The 22,253-nt window shown below is 51.1% G+C and overlaps 2 protein-coding genes across 2 annotated transcripts in view; one reads left to right on the top strand and one right to left on the bottom strand.

Annotated features, from left to right (window-relative positions):
• The window catches only part of STK24 (serine/threonine kinase 24), an 89,507-nt gene extending 87,550 nt beyond the window's left edge, over positions 1-1,957 (top strand). The window contains exon 11 of the mRNA XM_065901872.1: positions 872-1,957. Within this exon, the coding sequence (XP_065757944.1) occupies positions 872-908 (37 nt within the window). The 3' untranslated portion in view covers positions 909-1,957. The remainder of the gene's footprint in view (positions 1-871) is intronic.
• A 3,049-nt stretch (positions 1,958-5,006) lies between these two features.
• The window catches only part of FARP1 (FERM, ARH/RhoGEF and pleckstrin domain protein 1), a 301,894-nt gene continuing 284,647 nt past the window's right edge, over positions 5,007-22,253 (bottom strand). The window contains exons 18-27 of the mRNA XM_065902356.1: positions 19,910-20,147; positions 17,667-17,797; positions 13,471-13,539; positions 13,113-13,202; positions 12,372-12,454; positions 12,160-12,272; positions 11,565-11,728; positions 8,274-8,381; positions 7,739-7,890; positions 5,007-6,084 (exon numbers count right to left, since the gene is read on the bottom strand). Of these exons, the coding sequence (XP_065758428.1) occupies positions 6,003-6,084; positions 7,739-7,890; positions 8,274-8,381; positions 11,565-11,728; positions 12,160-12,272; positions 12,372-12,454; positions 13,113-13,202; positions 13,471-13,539; positions 17,667-17,797; positions 19,910-20,147 (1,230 nt within the window). The 3' untranslated portion in view covers positions 5,007-6,002. The remainder of the gene's footprint in view (positions 6,085-7,738; positions 7,891-8,273; positions 8,382-11,564; positions 11,729-12,159; positions 12,273-12,371; positions 12,455-13,112; positions 13,203-13,470; positions 13,540-17,666; positions 17,798-19,909; positions 20,148-22,253) is intronic.

The raw sequence follows: 22,253 nt of genomic DNA, 5'->3' as shown, positions 1-22,253 counted from the left end.
CAGTTTTGAGGCGGCTAAGGGAACCTTGGTCCTGAAAGGAACTCCTCCCCCCATCTTTGTGTTCCAAAGTGCAACCGTGCAGCAGAACTCCTGGGGGAGAGTAGCTGTCCCACCGTTGAGTCTAGCCACCAGCACCACGAGTTTTGGGGTGCTGGATTGCTTTCCACTGCTGCATATAAGCCCTACCCAAGTTTTTGGATCCGTAATATTTGGTCTTTATGTAGAACAAACTGTGTAAAACTAGACATGTATAATTTTGTGTATACTTCTTAACCTGTATTTTTTCATGTTGCTTAAATGTTACTGTGATTTGTAATCTGTTTCATTCCGCTTGCTTTTATTTACTTCACCATTTCTCTGTGTTGGACATCAGAATAGTTTCCTAATTATTGCAATTACTGAAAATCTAAGAGACAGTTTTAGGAAGCAGGTTACTCGAACAAGCCATCAGTATCTTTGTGGCCAAAAAGGGTTTCTTACACTGATACACAAATTGGCATGCACATGTGCCCTTGGGATCTTACTGTGTCATTGGGTATTATTAGTATTTCAATTTTTAAAAATTGATTGTAAGTGAAGGTACCGCTTTATTTGTATCTTTTTTTCCTCTCTCCTGGGACGCTGAACACATTCTGACTTTTAAATTATCTATGAAGTTTTGAGTGTTGAAATTGTGATTTTCATAGTTTTTATGAATTTTTCATGTTATACTATAACTAGCTCACTGATAGCTTGTACCACTAATTTGTAACGACTTGAGGTTGTCTATGAAAACTAGGGCTTTGTTCATTGCTTGAAGTTTTGCAATTTATTTTTAATTTAGAGAAAATGACATTGACTTACTGCTGTTTCTTGTTTTGTCTCTTCCCAGATATTCTCTAAGTGGTGGAGGAACTTCATCCCATTGAAATCCCTTTGGCATTTGGGGTTTTGTTTTTCCTTTTATTTTTTTTCCTTCTTCACCCTCTTCCTTTTCAAAACTCAACGAGAGCCTTTGCTGACTCCGCTGAAGAGGCGCACCATCGGGGGGCCGTTCCCGCCGCAGGGTCGCCTGTCCAGGGCGCCACGGCCCTTCCCTGCTGGCCTGGGGCCTGATGGACTCCGGATGGGGTGGGGGAAGGCCAGCTCCTCCAAGCGATTATTTTATTATTCTCGTTTTTAATTTTAACCATAGTGCACATATCAAGGAAAGTGTCTTTGAAAACAAAAATAAACCCTGAAATGTATATCTGGGATTATGATAAGGCGACTGAAGAAATGAAACCTCAGGTATCCTGCTTTACGTTGATAAGCACCCCGCCCCTCCCCGCCCCCGCACCCCAGGAGATGGAGAAATCGCTCTGGTGGATCAGTGTACAGACTTGTAAATAGCGTCATTTTTACGGAAAACCCTTTTGGCGTGCATAGGAATCACTGTGTACACATCGGCCAAGTGCTTCTGTAGATACCGTCAGTGGAGTAAATATTTGACAGGCCATAACTTGAGTCTATTGCCTTGCCTTTATTACATGTAAATTTTGAATTATGTGACCAGTGATTTGGGTTTTATTTTGTATCTGCAGGGTTTGCCATTAATAATAATTAAATGCCCCTCTTTGGGAACACTCCCTCTGTTTGTACCTCAGCAAATGCAGATTTTTTTTTCCTCCTGCGTGCCCTACGACCCCTTCGGTACACTTAGAAGTTGATTTTCCTGTTTTCATTGATGGTACTATTTCTTAGTGTTTTAAATGGAAACATACCGCGCCTCATGAAGCTTTAAATTATTATTTCAAGTTTCTCCCCGATGAAGCGTCCTCGTCTCACTTTCGCTGGAGTCACGCCCGGCCCGTGTCCCGCGCCAGCCGGCCCGTCCTCCCAGTAGGGTTTTCTGTTGCACCTTGTAGTGAAACCTGCATATCATCTTTCGAAACCTCAACATGTCTGAATGCTTTCACAAATAAATTTTATAACAGGATTTTTGCATACTCTCCTTGGAACGTGACTCTTTAAGAGGGGGCAGTGTACCTGCCATGTGTGGTGTGTGTGTGTGAGTGGTGTGTGTGCTCGTGTGTGCACTGATGAGGCTCCAGGAAGAAGTGCCCATGTTCACGCTGCAGAAATGTCCAGGTCAGCTCCCTATGCAACTTTTAAAAACGGTCCCCTGAAGAGATGCGACTACTGCTGGCTGGTAAAACTGTTCCGTCTTCCGAGTCATTTGCTTTCTTCCTTAAAGGAGCGGATGTCCTCCAGTTGGTCAGCCAGGTGTGTCTGTACATTTCTCGGCCTGCGGCAGGGGTCTCTGGGACGGAAAGTTGAGTTCTTGCCGTGATTCTTGACCGATCTGAGTTACGTGTGACATTCTTGTGTATTTGTTGATACAAATCATAGTCGACTCTTGCTGGAGTAGCAGTTCTTGAGGTGGAATCTAAGGCTTTTTGGAAGGAGGGAAGTTACTGGGTAAACTTGAGGACAGGTCAGGCCCCGTGGCCTGGAAGTCACCGGGAGAGACTGCTGAGGGGTGGTTCTTGTTCGTTTGGTAGTGGAACGGAGCTAGTTTCTAAAACTTTAAAATTGTGATTTTTTTTTAAATTAAAAGTAGATTTGGGTTGTTAATTTCCGTAAAGGATACATTTTGGTTAGGAGACATAGAACCAAATTGCGAATCTTCCTTGTGCAAATATGTAAAACTGGAAGAATTGAGTATTTCGTTTTGTGTTTTGGAGAGTTATGAGGGGGCTGTCTCTTTCCCTACATGAGGCATAAGCCACAGCTGAGTTTCGTCCGTGGCTGGAGAAAACCATCAGAGGACGAGCCGTGTTCCGCCAGGGGTGTGCCGCTCAGCTGATCTCGAGAGCCCCATCACAGCAGCTTTCTGACCTCGAGTTCTTCAGACCCGCATACAGACGGTGGTTTCAAGACCAGACGCTGATGTGAGTGATGGTGACGCTGACAGGTGGACGGGGCTTGGCGAGGTGGTGTGACCGGTTAGCAGACAACCAGTGAGCAGTCAGTGGTGGACAGCAATGCACATTTCCCAGGTCAAAAGGCCAACTGTTCTGGGATTTGGTTGGAAATGTCTTCTGTTGATGGGCTTGGGGTGTTCTTGGGGTGTGGGGAACGCATGTTTTGACCAGCTTTGGAAAGTGGGTTCACTTCCCCTGTTGAGTTCTCCTGTTTGCTTTCTGTAGGCAGAGCATCTTGTTGAGTCAGGGGGGGCTAGCGTTGGTCCATGTCAGGTCGTGTGTTAGAAGACCAGGCACCAGAGCTCCAGCAGGACCCCCCTGGGGGGTGAATGGCGGGTGGTGGTCAGCCAGACCTGTGAGCTCAGCGCTCCTGCATTGACCACCACACCGGAGCCTCTGGCTGGTGACCCCCAGCGGTCAGCAGCCTGTCCGCCCACACGGAAGCACAGCCGGCCTTTGGGAAGTGGAGGTGGTGGGCCGATCGTGGCTGGTGGCTTACACTTTGCAAAGTTGTGTCTTCCGCACGGGCTGCACCATCATGGTCTGGGGGCCTTGGGGTCGTCTTGCTGTGACCAAGTGCCACCCACCTTCCCAGTCTGACGGTTTTGTTCAACGGGTCTTTTTGAAGCGTTTCATTGGGTTCTTTACGCGGCATTTTGTACCTTCCTTTCGGCAAAACATGCGGTCTATTTAAAAGCATTTTTATATTTTTCCTTTCTTAAAAAAAATTGGCTTCTGTATTTCTGCTATAAAATAATGGCAATAACGGGGGAGTGCTGCTGCAAGCCGTGTTCTTAAGCACAGGGCCTGTATCGTGTGAGGGTCAATAAAGTTCACAGAAACAAACTTTGGAATTGTGTCTTGTGTGCAGAGGGAATAACATGTAAGGCGGTGGGGGCCGTGGGAGACAAGTGATGCAGGTGGAGCCCTCAGGACTGAGGTCAGCACCCACCCCAGCGGTCTGTCACCCCTTCCACCACCTGGGGAGATGGCCTCTGTGACCAGGAAGCGGGCCCCCACCAGACCCCCAAGTCACCAGGACTTTGTCCTGCCAGCCTCCAAACTGTTGGTTTTCCTGCTTGTTTTTTAAGAAACGTGTTTTATACGCCACCCTGTCGATGGTATGTTTGTTAGCAGCCTGAATGGGCTGAGGTGGAGGGTGTCCCTGAAACTTCGTGATTCCAGCAGCTTGGGGGTGGTCTGAGTCACCCCCATGATCTGGACTTGGGTTCTCTTTGACATCGCAGAGGGACACAGGTAGGTGTGAACAGAAGACTGACCTAGGAGACGACTTCTCCCCAAGCCTTGCAGAGGTGAGTGACCGGGAGGCTTCTGGAGATGCTTGCTGACTCCATCGCAGCTGTTCGGGGACTGGGGTCAAACGGGTGCTGGTCCCCCATCTCGCCCTCAGCCCTAAGTCTTCCAGAGCCTCTGACAGGTCTCTTGGAAATATTCTGCTTCCCAAGTTGGGAGAAGCAGATGAAACTTACCAGATTCCAAGTTTTTCCAAATACGCGGTCTTGGCAAGCGGTGTCTTCACCCCTTCATCCCCGCTCCCTGTGACCATCTGCCTCCCCAACCCACCAGCCCGAGAGGCAGTTAAAAGACACGAGACAAGGCTGGTTGGTTTGCCTTAAAACTTGAGTGTGCTGAATTGTGGCGTGAGGTATTTTTTTTTTTATTCCCTTTTGTTAGTACTTAAAACCATCTGTACAGATTGTAAGGCAAGTGATTCACACATCTCAAGTTCCTCATCCATTTGTGTGTTTCCACGTGTGCCGGCCACAGCCCCCCCACGGCGGTGTGGGGTGCTGGAAGGGAACCGTGGGTGGATGGGTTGCCCCCCCCCCAGGGGCTCAACAGGATCAAGGGAATAGCGGCCACCCGACTCCCCACGGAGCTAGGCAAACGGATTCTGACTGGTGGCCCCGCGGTCACCGGAACCCTGTTCCCTGTGTCGTCCGACTATTAAGGGTGTGCAATGTCCGTCCATACCCCAGGCCTGGGGGTGGTGAGTACAAAGAGGAGGAAAGAAGGGTTTGTGAAGACAGGCACGAGATATATATATATATATATATACTACTACTGAGTGTGCAGTTAGTTCCAAACCACAGGTGCAGGAGCATACAGGTATGATTGTGGGGGACCACGACCCGGAGCCCCCGCACCCAGAGGAGGCGCAGACACGCCCCAACACAGCACAGATGGCCCTGGCCACTGACATACACGTTCTCATGCTTGTGAAACCAAAACACCACGGCTTACTACCCTCCCATCGACACAGCACTCGGTACACTTGACAGTCCAGAGAGCTTCTCCCAACAGAAAACAACCCGCCACACCTCGTAAATAGCCATCACTTCAACAATTTGGTCAACCTACGCCAAGAAGTAGGTCTGGGAACCAGCGTTTCCCTGGAGCCCGAAACCCCCAGTGGGATACAAGGATGCTGCAAATTGCTCGTTTTATCAAAGAAGTAAAATCCTACTAATTTCCTATCATTATAAAAGTAGAAAGATTGGGGTGGGGGGGGACCCAAATCTGAAAATGATCTCATTTGCTTATTAAGAGAGTGTCATCTGTATTGCAAACACTGGAAAATCCATTTTGTAAAATGCAGCAGCCTGGAAATTAAAAACCCCCCGGAGTTTTAAGAAAAAAAATAAAACAAAAACACTTGCCCTGTCTTTTGGTTGAATAGATGTGTTGGTACTGCTTTAAGGTGCAGCCGTGGAGGAAAAAAAATGTCATTTGGCACCATCTCCATGACAGTGACTTAATACTGGCACGAGCTGGAGAGAGGCCACCCAGGGGACGACGGCCAGAACGCCGCCCGCACCGGAGATGGCGGGGTGCAGCCCGTGCAGATGCGAAATTACCAGCTGAAAAGACAAGGTTTAAAAATGGTCCTGTGGGGACAGGTGAGAGTTGCTGCAAAACCTTTTTTTTTTTGTTTTCCAGACAGGTTAATTTTACTAGGCTTCATTAATACAGGAGAGAGAGAACGCCTTCCGAGAGTCACCACGGCCGAAGCAATCCACATGTGTGTCCCCGCCATCAATACATGTGAGATTCCTTGTGACTCAGGGCGTGGGCACGTGAGGCCGAGCTGGTGGCACTGCGGATCACCTCCATCCATCTAGGAGAAGGAAGAGAGATAACTGTCAGGGCCCGCTTCTTATAAACCCGTGGCTCTGAAAGGTGCCTCCTTTGTTACAGCTCCTGATCCTGGGTAGTTGTTACAGCTCTGAAAGGTGCCTCCTTTGTTACAGCTCCTGATCCTGGGTAGTTGTTACAAAGCCACACAGTTTGACCCAACACTGCCTGTTGGATAATCTGTTTTAGCAGAAGAGATTGGAGGCACTAAGGGTTCCTCCTGAGGAACCCACTTTGAGAACCACTGACCCGGGCAGACTCACCCTGTAGAAATGCCCGAGGTGGGGCCTCATCCTGCTTATCAGGAATTCCTACATTCAAGTATTTGCAATATAACCAGTGGGTTGAGGCGGGGGCTGCTATTGAGCGGCCCCAAACAACATCCCCCCGAAACAACAAAGCCTCCTCTGGTCTGAAATGTCAGCAATGCCCGATGGGGAAAACTCAGGGCGGTGACCCCAGCTTCCTGCCTCTGGGGAGCTTAGAGGGCTTAAGAAAAAGAAAGTGAAGTCGCTGAGTTGTGTCCAACTCTGCGACTCCATGGACTGTAGCCTACCAGGCTCCTCTATCCATGGAATTTTCCAGGCAAGGGTACTGGAGTGGGTAGCCATTCCCTTCTCCAGGATCTTCCCCACCCAGGGATCGAACCCGGGTTTCTTGCATTGCAGGCAGACACTTTACCAGCTGAGCCACCAGGGAAGACATTCCCTAATCCCCTGCTTCTACTGCTGCCAGGCTACATTACCCTTGCCATAGCAGCGACAGCATCTCAGTTTTCCAACCCAGAGTCACATTTGAGGACTGCTAATCCCCAGGCTTACTTTTTAGGCAGTGTCGCTTAGGGACCAGTGTTCTGGGACGTCTCTGGCACCTTCAATCCTGGTTTTAAACCTCTACGCTCTTTGCAGCAGGCTAACTTGACCAGGGCTCGTGCATGGATCATAACTGGGGCAATGATCAGAAACTCTCGTGGGCTCATGGCAGTGGGGCCAGGAGAGAAACTTCCCCCTAACAGGGGTGGTTCAGCACTGACAACGGCTTTCACAGCCTGCCCCATGATGTAAGACCCAGAAGACTCAGAATTTGTACTTGAATGTGGGCAAATGAGCTAGGCTGACTCCTTTAGTTCTATCTCTTGGCTAAAAGGAAAACCACAGCTCCTGGATCTCTATACCATGGAGCCAGTCTCATTGATCAGGTAACTCTCAGGCACTAGGATTTTTTTTTTTTTTCCTTCCTCGTGTTGTCTTTTGACCTGAAACTTAGCCTTTAGGCCATAGGACTAAGCTACTGCAGCCATCAACCGAAAAACACAAGCTTGAGATAAAAAAGTGTGCCATGCATAGTGTGGGAACTAGCGTCCAGGTTAACGGCTGATATCTCCAGGGAAAGTCACGTTTCCTTTATCCAGGAAAACAGGTGGATCCTCACATTGGGCAGAGGGAACCCAGATCTTAGGAAATACTTCCATTTTAAGCAAGCGGCAGGGTTACAATGACAAGCCCATTCTGGAAGGAAGCAGACGTCCAGGCTGCAGGCAGCTGCTGCTAGGATGGCCTCTCTGCTCACTCGCTTGGGAGGCAGCCCACGGCTCAGAAGAAGAGCGGCCTTCTCTGCAGGTGCCCGGGCACACTCACCTTTCAAACGTGTATTCGCTTTCGGCCCTGAAGTAGTACACATGGGACTTGAAATGCAGCTTGAACACGTAGTCTTTGTGGATGTCCTCGGACTCTGAGGGGATGGTGAGCGAGTAGCCAAGCAGAGGCAGGCTGGCAAGGGGGTGATTGTCCTGGAAAGAGGGCACGGAGCAGAGGGGGTGAGGCGGCTGCCGGCGTGGAGCCTGCAGCCGTCACCCCACCGCGGTCAGTCTTAGCTGAGAGGTCCTAGCCTGGATGGATTAGCTGGACACCAGCGTGTCGGCCACCTGTTAAAGCCATCCTCCCTCCCTTGTCCAGCCAGCAGACAGATGGCCCTTTTCAAGGTGGAAGCCACCCTTCAGCAAATAGGTAAACGTCAGCCTCCACTTGGACCTGAGGGGTCTCTGATAGCTGTACCTTTGCATGGCCTGGCTGGGCGGCTCAAGTTCTACATCCTTCCAGAGGAAAGCTGCCTGTCTCCCAAGAACAGAGGGTGCTGGGGGAGGGTCCTTCAGCACCCACCCCAGCCACGTACCTGGTGTGATTTGTAGAAGAAGAGGCAGAAGTTCGTGAAGACCACCCACAGCTTCTGCCACCCGTTGCTGTTTTTGAATTTCCTCAGCAGGTTCCCAGACAGCTGATTCTGGAAGACAGGGAGGCCTGGAAGGAGCAGAGGTGGGGGTGCCCCCGCCCTGGATCCACAGGCGGGGCTGTGACCTTGTGGACGGGCTTCCTGAGGACGACTTACCAAAACGACCTTTCTCCCTGGTAGGGGGCGAAACCCTTAGGAGAGTGACTGTGAACCTGGTTTAACTTTCCTGTCTCTGGTTGAATGATGTCCTCCAATAATATCTTGAAGCCCTAACCCCCTTCTCCGGTACCTCCCACTGGGACCTTACAGGAAAATATGGTCATCAGATGTAGAATGAGGAGGAAACCATCCTGGAGCTAAAGGTGGGCCTGTATCCACTACAGCTGACATCCTCAAGGAGGAGAGGACGGTGCTTGTGTGGACTGAGACTGCCTCAAGTGATGTGGCTACAACCCAAAAAACGCCAAGGCTGGCACGCAACTGCAGAAGCCGGGGAGGTGAGGAAGCTTCCTGCCACACAGGCTTCAAAGGGAGCCTGCACCCCTAGCCACACTGATGTCTGGACTTCTGACCTCCAGGACAAACCTGTTGGCGGTGCTTGTTACGGCATCTCTGAGAAAGGACCCCTCCCTGTCCATTCTAAGCTCTCGGGAGTCCCAGGCCAGCCAGCAGCTCCTGAGCGCCACCTGGTGGCCGTGGCTGGAACATCTCAGCGCAGTGCCTCCTGGCCCAGTCCTCCGCCTGCACAGCCCTGGTGGGGCCAGGCATTCCTGAACTCCCAGGCGAGACCTCCCTCCAAAGGCCCCATGTCACCTCTCAGAGGACCCCGAGAAGGCTCCTCTATGACTCTGACGAGCCAGCAGCTCCTTGCCAGGAAGACTCAACGAAAAGAGAAGTGGACAGTGATGATTGCACAGCCTTGTTATCACCGCCACTAAATCGTTCACTTCAAAATGGTGAAATGGGCAAACTCATCACAATAAAAAACATATATACAATTATACCTGTCTACTGTACTCTCTCCCTCTGGGGCTCTTCTGTATTTACTCAAACAGGCACTCTTAATTAACGCCACTATGAGAAGAGTTTAAATGGCTCTGACGACAGGTTGCCTGCAGTCTGATGGGGAAACAGGGTGTTAGGCTGAGAGAAGGAAGGAAGCAGAGCTGTCGCCCGTGGCCAGGGGCGCCGCAGACTGTGTGCCATCACCCCTTCTGGCTGCCGCTCGCCCACTGCTGAGAGTTTCAGCAGGTGAAAGCGGTAACCAAGTGGTGCTTTGATGCTTCTGCAACAGCGTTAAGATTGCATGCAAGCCTCCCTATGGAGGAAGGAGATTAGCACATTTTCCTTTCCTCATGCTGCTGATTTTTTTATACTGAATCCAATAACTTCTTCCAGACAGAGTCCAAAAAAACCTTTCTCTTGGCTGCGGTTGTCTTTGGAACTGCCACCTTAAAACCACACTGGCCCAGGGCTCACTCCCACAGGCTGCAGCCCTCAGCAGATTCTTCCTCCAAGGATCACACAGCAAGTATTTGGATCTCTATAGTAACCATTCAAAAATGGAAACCCCTGTTCTTCACTGATGGGCTAGAACCAGGCAGGAGGCAGGCAGGGTTTGGGCTGTGGTCACCACGTACTGACCGGCTCTGCCACTCAGCCGACCCTGTGCACAGGGCTTCACAAGGCTGACGCACCCAGAGGGCTGTGTCTGGGCGGCGTCCTCTGTGCCTCCAGGAATTAAAGAGGCGGTTTCTTACCGAATTCTCTACGGCCCTGACTACACGTTGTGAAGGTGAGCAAAAAGTGAGGCAAAGAGGATCTCTCCTGCATGACATGGCCCTTCCCCCTGGCCTCGCCTGGACAGATCTGATCACGTATCTCTTCAGGGAAGATCACTAGTTCTTCCCTGCTCCCTCCTTGCTGGAAACATCCCTGTTCCCTAGAGGAATCTCTGGTTGGCAAGCTCTGCCAACAGATGCAGTCGAAGTGTGGAGGGAGGGAGGAGGATGGGTATTTTCTTGGGAAGAGAGAGCCCCCTCCTCTCCGGGGGTCGGCGGGGCGGGGGGTGGGCGGTGGTTGTTCACTGATAGCTCAGCCCGTGCAAAGGCCAGGGACAGCGGGCACAGAGTCCCCTGAGTATGTTTTGAGAAGGAAGCCTGGGTTTTAAAACATCCGTAGCAGGGAAACTCAATAAAAGCACTTGTCTGGAACTGACAGTCACTGCCAGAGAATCACCTCAGACAACCCTATCCATCAAGACGGTCGGCTTCCCTGGTGGCTCAGACAGTCAAGGATCCGCCTGCAATGCGGCAGACCCCTGGGTTCCATCCCTGGGTTGGAAGAATCCCCTGGAGGAGGGCATGGCAACCCACTCCAGTATTCTTGCATGGAGCATCCCCATGGACAGAGGAGCCTGGCAGGCTACCATCCACAGGGTTGCAAAGAGTCAGACATGATTGAGCAACTAAGCATGTCCATCATGAAACCTTAGGCACAGTCCTAGTACTGTTGATTCAAAAAGTAAATGAACTGCCGTTCTTGGCTCACCATCTCTTACGTGACATCTTTTGGACCAGGCGTACCTGGGGATCCAGAACTTGTCACGTTTTAGATCACCCAGTGCCTCTCCTCCCTAGCACCCCAGGCAGCGGAGTCTGGGGCCACAGCACAGAATCTGATTCTTCAGCAAAACAGGGGCGCCCACAAAACCAGTAAACAGCCTCCTGATGCAAATGGGCTATGTCGGTAATCTAGCGGTTTTAGAACGTCCTGGGCTTTGAGTTTTCTGAAAGGTTAGGGATTATGAATCTGGACTGGGGGATGCTTAGAGAATGGGGTTTGGAGAGTTCTGGAAGGTTCCTGGCCCCAGACACGCCGGAAAGCAGGCTTCTCGCATGTTCTCCCATGAACGACACGTGCTAAAGCCCTGGCTGGCCCCAGCTTTCCGACCACACCGCCTCCCTGCACCCGACTCAGCGGGGGTGGGAGGCTCCAGGGTGCCGCCAGCACAGGGCTTGGGTGGCCCAGCCCGACTTCCCGGTGCCGACACGCAAAAAAACTGCACGGACCGTCTGTGCCCTACGACTGACTCCACGGAGAAGAGGTCCCGGGGAGCAAGAGAAAACCATCAGCGGGCAGACAGCCTGGGGGTGGACGGAGGCCCAGACCGGCGCTTCCGCAGCCGCCCAGGTGGCAGCCCCGCGCACGCGCAGAAGGCCCCGCCCGCCCTACCTCCACGGCCACGCTGAAGTCCACCATGGACACGCTGGTGTTGCGGTGCCAACACACGTGCACCATGGTGTTGCCGCGGTGCGGGGCCTGGCGCTCCAGCGAGGTGCGCGACGCACTGAGGTCGTCCTCCGACTCCTGGTCACCCGCCGCCTCCTCGGGGGACTCTGCGGGGGGCGAGAGGGGAGCTTCCATCTCTGCCCTCCATGCAGTGCAGGACGGCCTTTCCTGCACTTTCCGGCTCCCGGGGGGGCCTAAGGCGATGCAAACACGGGGAGGGCCTAGGCACCCCCTGGGCAGGAAGTCACACAAGGGCTTGGGCTTGGTCAAGGGGTGCCGCCAGCCCCTCGGCCGGGAACCCCTCATAGTATTTTCTCCACCCTCCAGACGCAGACAAGCAGCAGGGCTGGTCCAGAAAAGGGGATTTCTCTGCTCGCTCATAACTGTTCAGTTCCTGGATGTTTAGCTTAAAACACAAACGTAGACCGTGAACATGAGGCGCACCGGTAAGGCGATATTCAGTCCTAGGATGCCCTCCGAGAGCCAGAGCGGTCCCTCCCGGCCCTGGCTAATCCCTCCGGGGCCCTGGGGCACTTACTGTTGTCTGGGGGGCTGCTGGCCAGGAACTCAGGGGCGGGGCCGCTGCTTTTCTCGGCCAAGTCGATGGCCATCTGTATGTCCTCCACCCACTTGTCCATCTCTGGCCGAGAACTGGAAGAGAGATGACCTCAGATTTTTTTTCAGGCCACGGGGAGGTGGGGGTGGGGGGAAAGAGGGTACCCAGGTCGAAGGTCAGGCTCCCCAAGTTACCTGGCGGCCACCACGATGGACTGGCGCTGGCCCCGCAGGGTCAGGCAGTGGGGGACGCCCCACTCCTCTTCACTTTCCTCCATCTGTAGGGCGAGTGTGGTCGTAAGTTACGGCCACACAGGGGGCGGGCCACACTTTGTGAGTTTTCCAAATTTCACTGAACTGGCTACAGCCCCCAGGGACCAAGTCAGAAAAATCCCAATCCAGAGGGTAAATGCAAGCTGAAAATGCACTATCTTTTTCTCAACAGAGTCATAGACTTCCCTCTCCCTGACCAATGAGGAGCACTTGGGGGATAAGCCAGAGAAAGAATCCTATGGACACTGGCTCCTTGTCTGCCTCGCCCACCAACGCTCACAAAATGTGGACACCCATCTACGGGACATTTTGGGGAGAAAGACGGTTTCCTGGTCTTTAATCCCCGTGGGTGGTGCGGACACAGCCTGTCAGGGCCTTGGGGCCAGGCACCAGGCAGTGAGAGGCACGTCTACACCACGTGGCCTCGGCAGCTTGCCTCTGCACCTGACTCCAGAAGGAACGGGGCGTGCATCCCACCTGCGGGAGGAGTGCTGTCCCAGGGCCCGTCCAGGGCAGCCCTAGCAAAGCCCCAGGTTTTTTCACGGAGCCCGTGATGCTCTCACTTCCTCGTCAAGTCCCTCCGTCCCTTCCTTCCTCGTGAGGTCACTGGCTCCTAGCCCAGAGGACCAGCTCCCCCGGCCCAGGCCCCAGGCGCATACTCACGGTCATGCCATAGAGCGGGAGCTGCCCGTGGACTTTAAATTGATTCGAGGCCGTCAGCCCCCGACTCGTGTACAGCAAGACGTCGTTGAACTAGAGGAACGAGGACAAGAGCGGCTGAGACGAATGGGCCCCGTATGAAACCAACAAGGGCAGAAACGACTGATATATTTTCAGAACGCTGTGTGAAAATTCGTGGACCTCAACATCTCCAGTCTGAGCAGCTCTGACTGCTCTTCCTGCCTCCCATGTATGCCCGCTCTGGGGTGGCTGACGCCCAGCCCCGTGCCCCTTGCCAGTTCAACAGGCCCACGTGTCACCGATCGTGGTGAGGACAGCCAGCCCTGCTCTCACCACTTACCAGGAAGAACATGCGCTGCTGGAGCCCCTTCCCAGAGAGCTTGCTGAGGCTGCCCAGGCGGATGAATTCCTGAGGAGAAGACACACCCACGCGTTGGCTCGGAGCCTGCAAACCCGTGTCCACGCAGATTCAACAGCCACGTGAGATGCTTCCACCCACCGCGGTCCCTTTCACGCTAAAAAACTATAGCGATCACAGCCCCCGTTTACTGAATGCCCAGCTGTGCTGCCTCTCGGCACCTCCCCTTCCCAGGAACCTGCAAGGCCGAGGCTAACTTCAGCTCCAGTACCAGACGGGGAGCCGGCGGTCAGAGGTCTACGGGCAGCTTCATACTGGGACTGGTCACTGTACACTCTGCCCCCAGTTCCTATAGGCTTCCACTGCAAGGAGGTGACCAAGGACCCAGGAGGGATCCAACGGGGCAACAGAGGGCCAAGGATGAGAGATACGCCATAGGCGACAACTATGAGTAGAGGGATCTTCTTCACCACTAAAATACTGGTTATTGAAAACTAGTAACTGTGTTCTAGAATTAAAGAGCCACAGGCAAGGAAGAACAAAGATCCTACAAGGTGCAACTAAGACCTGGCTCAGCTAAATAAATCAGTAAAAAATAAAAAATATTAAAAACAAAATAAATTTTAAAAAAGTATTAAAAACAAAACAACCCCCCCCCCCAAACCCCTGTGAAATAGGAGAAAAAGAAAAGGCCCCTAATATCCTTAAGCTCAATCGGCTTCCTTCTGGAACAAACTTCACAATGTCTAGGCCTCTGAGTTTTAACCAAATGAACCCCCACTGCACTCCTGGAAGGACTCTTTGGGCACACAATGCCTAGGGCAGAAAACACACCCCAGGGCCTGGTTCAGGCCAGACTGTGCTGGGGTCTTTTGCCTCGGAAGAAATCCTGTTTCCAGGACGTGACATCTCAGCCTGACCCCAGCAAGAAGGCAGCAGGATTATGCCCGGAAGCTGTGTCAGGAATCAGACTGCAGGGAGCGTGAACATCAGCTGTAAACCTCAATTTTTCAAATTCCACATGTAGACCAACCTACTGGAGCTGTCTTTCCACTCATCAGTTTATTTCTATAATTTTAAAAACATAATCAATTAGCCCTGGTGTGTGGAACAGCCCACCTTAGAACCTGGCCCTCTGAGGGCCTCGGATCCCTCTTCCCCATTTCCGTCAGGGTTGACTCAAAACACTGAGGGGCTGTGAAGCTGGTTGATCCACAAAAGAACACAGAGATAAAGGCAGGTCCTGCAGTGTGTACCCAGCACCCCAGTTCTGACTTCAGCTTCATCAATGATGATTTATTAGCACCGAGTGTGCCTGACATGTGCTGGCTGCTTATATTAGGTCCATGCACAAGCCTGTAAACTCATCCCCATTTTTCAGATAAGGAAACTGAGGAGCAAAATGAATAAGGAACTTGCCCACACCTGGTCAGCTGGTGGGTGATGGAGCCCACACATGGGGAGAAAATTTGGTGCCCTGTACAATGCTGTAGTGTGCAAGTGAACGTGAAATTCGCTCAGTCGTGTCCGACTCTCTGCGACCCCATGAACCATACAGGCCATGGAATTCTCCAGGCCGAAGTACTGGAGTGGGTAGCCTTCCCCTTCTCCGGGGGATCTTCCCAACCCAGGGATCGAACCCAAGTCTCCCGCACTGCGGGCGGGCGGATTCTTTACCAGCTGAGCCCCCTGGGAAGCCCGCTGTGCTGCGTACTCAGTTACATTATACTAAGTGTATATGTAGTCTTTTCAAATGAATGGAGGTGGGAGAAGAGAAAGGTAACATATTTACTATGTTAGTTTTGCAGATTAAATCTCATTTGATCCATATAACCTTCTTGGACCTTTGCATAGGAATCAAATATTTTTCTATCATAGGCATGATCCTATGCTAGTTTTAGAAATCAATCCAACTGTTGGGTTTGTTGCCAATTACCTGTGTCCAGTATTTCTGGGTTACCTTGATGAATTTCTGTGCTCCAAGGTTCTAATTGGTTGGCTCTGAGGAAATTTACTTTAAAGGGAAAATGATAAATCATGTTCAGTCAGTCACGATTGATATTCCTCTCAGCTGGCCAATTAACAATACCTGCTCTGACCCTGGCCATAGAATTAAATGTTCTTTTGGGGTCACTCAAACTCAATCAGAGTGATGAGCTATGTCTCAATCAAAAACTTAACCTCTTGTGTACCAAAAGGAAAACTCCCGCAATTCTGGGCTGGATCCATATGGTTAACACCAGCCTGTGGTCATTTGGAGAAAGAAATGGCAACCCACTCCAGTATTCTTGCCTGGTGAATCCCATGGACAGAGGAGCCTGGCAGGCTACAGTCCATAGGGTCACAAAGAGTTGGACTGAGTGACTAATACGAACACACAACCTATGACAGACAAATTATGGTCCCCATGTTACAGAATGAAAGGAACACTCCAGGAGGCAAGACAGCCCAGTTCTGCTGGAGCCAGAAAGTGAACCCAGGGCCCCCTACTCCAATCCACTGCTCTTTTCACAGCACCGTGGAAATGATTTCTCAAAAGAAGAAGTTCCTTACAGATGCTCTGTTTGCCGTGTAGCAAGCATATAATATGTTAAATATTTTATAACATCCGAAGTTAAGAGAAAATTATACCGATTCTGCAAGGCTTTAAAGGCTTCTGCATGGATGGGTGAACACGGGTTGTGACGTGCTGAGTCCTGGCAGAATTTTCTCACCAGTAGAGCTAAAGTCAAGTCCCAGCTTTAATTTCCAGCTGACAGTTACCACATAACTCTTCTGAAGTTTTATAGCCGATACTCTGCTCAGCTTTGTAATTAGGCTTCCCAACAGAAAGACCCAATACCCAAAAAGATGAGGGATACTTGCCTGAAGTTTAAGGTAGGTATATGACAGATCAAAGAAGCTAAAATAAAATGCCCTTCTGAACCTGGGTTAGGTGTAGTTTGAGATAGGGGAGCTGGTAGAAAAAGTTCCCATGTAGAGATTTGATGAGATGGAGCTACTATTTTTAATTCCTGGTCAATGACTATTTCCCAGGAAGAGAGTTGGAAAGAGGCAGGCTACCCTGTATGTTTAAAATGCCCAGTGGCCTGGAGGGAGCATGTTTGATATTGAGGTCCTTTACTGTGAATGACCTACCTGTCACGTGCATGGAAAAAGTGGAAGTTTTAACTCACTCAGTTGTGTCTGACTCCTTGTGACTCCATGGACGGTATCTGTCCATGGAGTTCTCCAAGAATACTGGAGTGGTTGTCATTCCCTTCTCTAGGGGGTCTTCCTGACCCAGGGATCAAACCCTGGTCTCCTGCATTGCAGGCGAATTCTTTACTGCCTGAGCCACCAGGGAAGCCCCATGGGGAAGTAAAGGTTAAATAGCAAAAGTGAATGTGCATCTCTCCCAGAACAGTGTTCTGGCTACAGTTTTAATTTCTAACTTTCCCAGTTCCATGGGAATTTATAGCACACTTCTGTGAACTAACTTCTTCTCTGCTTTCTATTGCCCCTTCACTCAATTTTTTTTTTGGGGGGGGCGCCACCACAAGGCACGTGGGATCTTATAATTCCTGGACCACCAGGGAAGTCCTTTACGCAATTCTTTAAAAATTTTTTTCCTTTCCTCCCATCTTCATTTACCTAATTTTTTTTTAAACAAGCAATCTCAAAGCCTCTCAGAATATGGTGGGGAGAAAGTAAATAAGCACATCAGCCAATAAGGAGAAAAAGCAGAATATGAAGTCAAAGGATTCATCTATCTTCTTCTGACCCAAAATTTCTGAATTGCTCCTGCAATATTCAAGGCATTTTCCCAGTTGTCTCCCCAGGTGGCGAAGAAAGCCACTTCAGAAGGAGTGTATTTTAATTTTGGGATGTCCATATTCAAAACGCTCCAATGTAAGTCACTGCAAGTCTTTCTTGGGGCTTCCCAGGTGGCGCTAGTGGTCAAGAGTCCGGCTGCCAATGCAGGAAACATAAGAGACATGGGTTTGATCCCTGGGTGGGGAAGATCCCCTGGAGGAGGACGTGGCAACCCACTCCGGTATTCATGCCTGGAGAATCCCATGGACAGGAGCCTGGTGGGCTGTAGTCCATGGGGTTGCAAAGGGTCAGACACGACTAAAGCAACTTAGCGCACACAAGTCTTTCTGGTTTCATCTCCAGAGTGTGCAGAGAGAACTTACCCTTCCTGGGATCACAAGATTGTCAACGCCAATCAAATCTTTCTTGAGTTCATGCAACTTCTGGAAATTCTCCATCTTGATCATCGTACCGTGAAGCTGGGCCACCATTTCTGTGATCTCTGCCAAAGCAGCTGAGGAGGGAAACAGACACAAAAACTGCAGCATTCACGGCTGACAAGGGTCATTTCCCCCTACATCTTGAAGCTTAATTCTCCACGGTAATATCCTCTGGTGGCTGAACTATGTTAGAAGCCTTTCTTCTAGGGAAGACACTGCTATTTCTCAATAATAAAAACTGAGTGATGTACTTTATATATTGATTTGCATGCTTTAAGTTTCCCGCAAACCATCTTGAAAACGTCAATGCCCCCTTCATAGCTCGGTGGTGGACAGCTGTCCTTCAGTTAGAATTACTTGCTGGCATAAAGGGGCAGCAGCGAGGGGGTAAGAGTGCCTGGAATTTTGTCCCCACGACAGAGATTTTTCTCCCTTCCTGTTAGCTGGAAAGAACAGAGCAGAGTGAGCAAAGAGGCCACAGAAAAATCCCGGGCAAAGAAGAGATCTTTCTGGCAAAGGGTCTGATAGTGTAACACTTTTGGGCAACGAACATTCCAGAATGTCCTGGTTTTTCCTTCTGCACTCATTTATAGTGTTTACCAAGATGGCTGCAAAGAAAACTGCAACTAAATTTTCCAATATTGGGCACATCTCCCCTACACCGGTGGGCTCTCAGTGTTGGGGCCTCGAGGGTCAGGCACAGACTGAGCCTTAGAGGAGGAGGAGGATTCTGCCAGGGAAAGGACCAGAAGGTGGTGGGGCGTCCAAGCGGAAGGAATAGAATATGCCAAGGCCTGAGGCCACATGGTTTGTTTTAAAGACTGCCGTCTATAGCAAGTCAAAACCACATCTCGAGCCATTTCTGTTCCCGTTGCATGAACTACCAATGTCTTCATTGGTGGTGGTGTTGGTGGTTTAGTCGCTAAGTCATGTCCGACTCTTGCAACCCCACGGACCGTGGCCCGCCAGGCTCCTGTGTCCATGGGATTCTCCAGGCAAGAATACTGGAGTGGGTTGCCATTTCCTTCTCCAGGGGATCTTCCCAACCCAGGGATAGAACCCAGGTCTCCTGCACTGCAGGCAGACTCTTTACCAACTGAGCTACCAGGGAACAATGTCTTCATTACTCTACCAAGTCTTCCCTTGGGTTGCCTTTCTAAAAACCAAGATTAAGTTTACATGCTTTAGACAAGAGACACCGATCCTAACATACTAATGCATATGCAAAGTCTTGTAATCTGTCAAGAACCACCTGGGGAGGGTGCACTGTGTACAGACTGGCTGCAGAATGTCCTGGCCCCAAGGGCTACAAGCCCCCAAGAGCTACCAGTCCAGGCCAGGGAGTGCAGACAGTAACAGACCACAAAGAACATGAGAAGAGGAGGTAAGTTCAAAAAGACGATGCGTCTTACAGTGGGAAAAGCAGGGTCTATAGTGTCAGCTCCCATCTTTGGCCAGCTGAGCGACACTCACAAATCCTTTACCCCCTCTGAAGCCTCTGTTTTCTTATCTATAAAATGAGATAACAAGCCTTCTCTCATGGGGTTGTTAAAGAAGTAAAGGTGTTAATGTCAGAAAGATACCTGGCACAGTACCTGGCCCAGGTGCTGAGGGAGGGACAGTGAGTAATATCATCATCATTAGCTGGTAGGGAAGGATGGTCACGAATGTGGGTTCTGGGTTTAGGTTACAAGTCGTTTACTTTGCAGCTGTGTGACTCTGGGAAGGTTCCTTAACCTCTCTGGTCTCAGCGGTCCCCATATGTAAAATGAGCTATCCATTATCTTGTAGGCATCTCTCGAAGACTGAGAGCTGATGCACCTGAAATGCTCACTGTGGTGACCTCATGAATGCCCTGCAGCAACGAGCAAGTAGTGTTTATTACCAGCCGCTTCTGGTGGCCCACCCAAGGGGAAAGTGATGAGCTTCTACCATGCAGGTGAATGGAAGCTTTTTGGAAGGGACTGACTCTCAGTGGAGCTTCTCCAGGGTTCTTTGCACGAAACCACCCAGGATGGAAGGAGAAAATGCAGGCAAGAGGATGGAGAAGAGAAGCGAGTCATTACTGCCTTCTTGACAGGACAGACCAAGAGGGAAACAGGAAATATCGGACCAGGTCCTACAGAGCGTGTCTGCCCCGCGTGGGACACAATCCCAGACACCTCCGCCTCCCCGCCCCCAGTCACCTCGGCAGTCCCTGAAGTCGGCGTGGCTGGGCGGGTAGTGTTTGCACAGTCGCTCCAGGACCTGCTTGTAGTGCATGAGGCGGTGCAGCGGGCGCAGGAGGAAGGTGTTGAGCGGCAAGTAGCACACCTTCTGCAGCTCGAAGTCTCGGCACAAGCCCTCCAGCCGCCGGGAGCCCCGGATGCCCGTCTCCAGCGCCTCCAGCGCTTCGCTGTGCTTCCACAAGTGCGCCGCCAGTTGCTGGTGGGGGAGACGTGGGAGGGGGCGGGGCCGGGGAGAGGGGCGGGGCCGGTGAGGGGGCGGGGCCGGGGAGAGGGGCGGAGTCTGGCTCAGCCACGTGGTCCACCGCAGCTCGACTCTCCCCGGGCATCACCTTTGCTTTCATTATGTCATCCCACTTGTTTAATCTCATGCCTTTACTATTTCACTATTTAAGTTCTCAGGATGAAATAAAAAAGCTCTATAAAAGTACAGAGCAGTTTAAAACACACAGGGATCATAAAATATTTGAGATGTATATGGAACACTAGAGATGTAAGTGTCCTTTTAAAACAAGACTGGTGAAACTCGGGGGAAATAAATGAATGGGAGTGCCTTCAGGGGGGCTTGGGGTTTTCTCCAAAATGACAAAAAAAAAAAAAAAAAAAAAAAAGAAAAAGAAATGCCAAAGAGGCCAGGGCCACTCAATAAACGTCACATAGTGAAAAGTACACATTTCTGTTTGGCTCCCTCTCCTTTGCTTATGTAATAACTGAGCATCTGCCGTAAGACACCTGCTCTGCTGGATTCTGGAGAGTGGATGGGAATGACAAGCCTTGGTCCTTCTCTACTGGAGTCTGACCGAGATCCTGTGCTTGGGCAAACTTTTGTCAGGCTCCTGAACCTTCTCCCAGACCTGGCTGTACACTTCCTTGTACCATTCAGTTTTAGAATCCTGTTATAAGTCAGTTCAACCAGAACCCTCCACCCTTGACATTGGGGGTCTTCATCTGCCACTGCCCACCAGGGGATGTCTTCACCAAGAATCCTATTAGGTTGGTTCAGCTAGAATTCCCCCTCATGACCCTGATGTTTCCTCCGAGCACTTTTACACCCTCTGAGCCTGGCCCTGATCCTTGGCTGGAGATCCCCACTGCAATGACAGCTGAACCCAGTCTCTCCCCCACTGTAAAGCTCTCCTGCAGTGTCCCCGCACCTACTGCAAAGGTCCTGAACTAAGTCTGATCTACCATCCTTAACGACTGCTGCTGAATATTGTTTTCCTTTAACCGGTGGTGGTGGAGACACCTGCAGGGTAAGAAGTCTGATAGAGCATTCCAGAAGGGATTACCTTCTCGTGGCAGCTATTGTCCTTGTCTTCCCCCTCATTCCCAGAAGCAGGCTCACTGTCTGTGTGCCGACTCGCAGAACAGCTAGGTTCCCAATCCTGGCATCTCCATTCCCATGCCCCACAAAGAGCTGGAAATCCAGGAGTCCAGACATCAACCCCCCCACTCCCCCCACCCTACTACAACTGAGGCTGCCCCCCAATCCTCTCACCCCAGGATGGGTGCTGCCACCTGTTACTCAAGACAGAAAAACTGGGAGAAGATTCCAGTCCTTCGCCAAGACCTACCAATTCTACCTCCTGCAGACAGCAAGCCTGTTCCTGGAGTCGCCCAGTGGTCACTGCCCTTGTTCTGGCCACTGCCAGGGTGTCTCCATCGGGGTCTCTGCCTCTACTTCTGCCCCCGACTTTCGAGTGTCCCCAAAAGGAACTTCCACCGATGCAGTCGAGCACATTGCCTCTTGCTTGAGATATGCCAAGAACTCCCACCATCTCAGGACAACCTCCAGAGTCCTCGGCAGGGTGCATGGAGCCCTGATCAGTGATCTCTCCTGCCCCCCGATTGTGGCTTCCTGCTACTCACTCCGGCACCTACTGAACAACCTGCCCTTGAATGTGCCGGGCTCTCGCACCCAGAGCCATGGCACAGGGCACTCTGCTTCTAAGGGCCCCCTTCAGGCTCAGCTCTGAGGCTTTCCCTGCTCTCCAGGCCGAGTTAGAGTTAGTGACTCCTCCTCCTCCTGTCCCCCTTAGCTGTTATCACGTGGTCTCCCTGTTGAGTTTATTTGGTGATTTAAAAAATATAGATATATAGATTCACGCGTACTATGCTGAGCTGCTTCATTCGTGTCCGACTCTTTGCAATCCCATGGACTGTAGCCCGCCAGGCTCCTCCATCCATGAGATTCTCCAGGCAAGAATACTAGAGTGAGTTGCCATTTCCTCCTCCAGGGGATCTTCCCAACCCAGGGATCAAAACTGCGTCTCCTGCATTGCAGGTGGATTCTTCACCGCTGAGC

This window comes from Muntiacus reevesi, chromosome 11 (genome assembly GCF_963930625.1).
Source record: "Muntiacus reevesi chromosome 11, mMunRee1.1, whole genome shotgun sequence".
NCBI lineage: Eukaryota > Metazoa > Chordata > Mammalia > Artiodactyla > Cervidae > Muntiacus > Muntiacus reevesi.
Note: the sequence above shows the minus strand (reverse complement) of the source record. Positions and strands in the feature narration are given on the sequence as shown.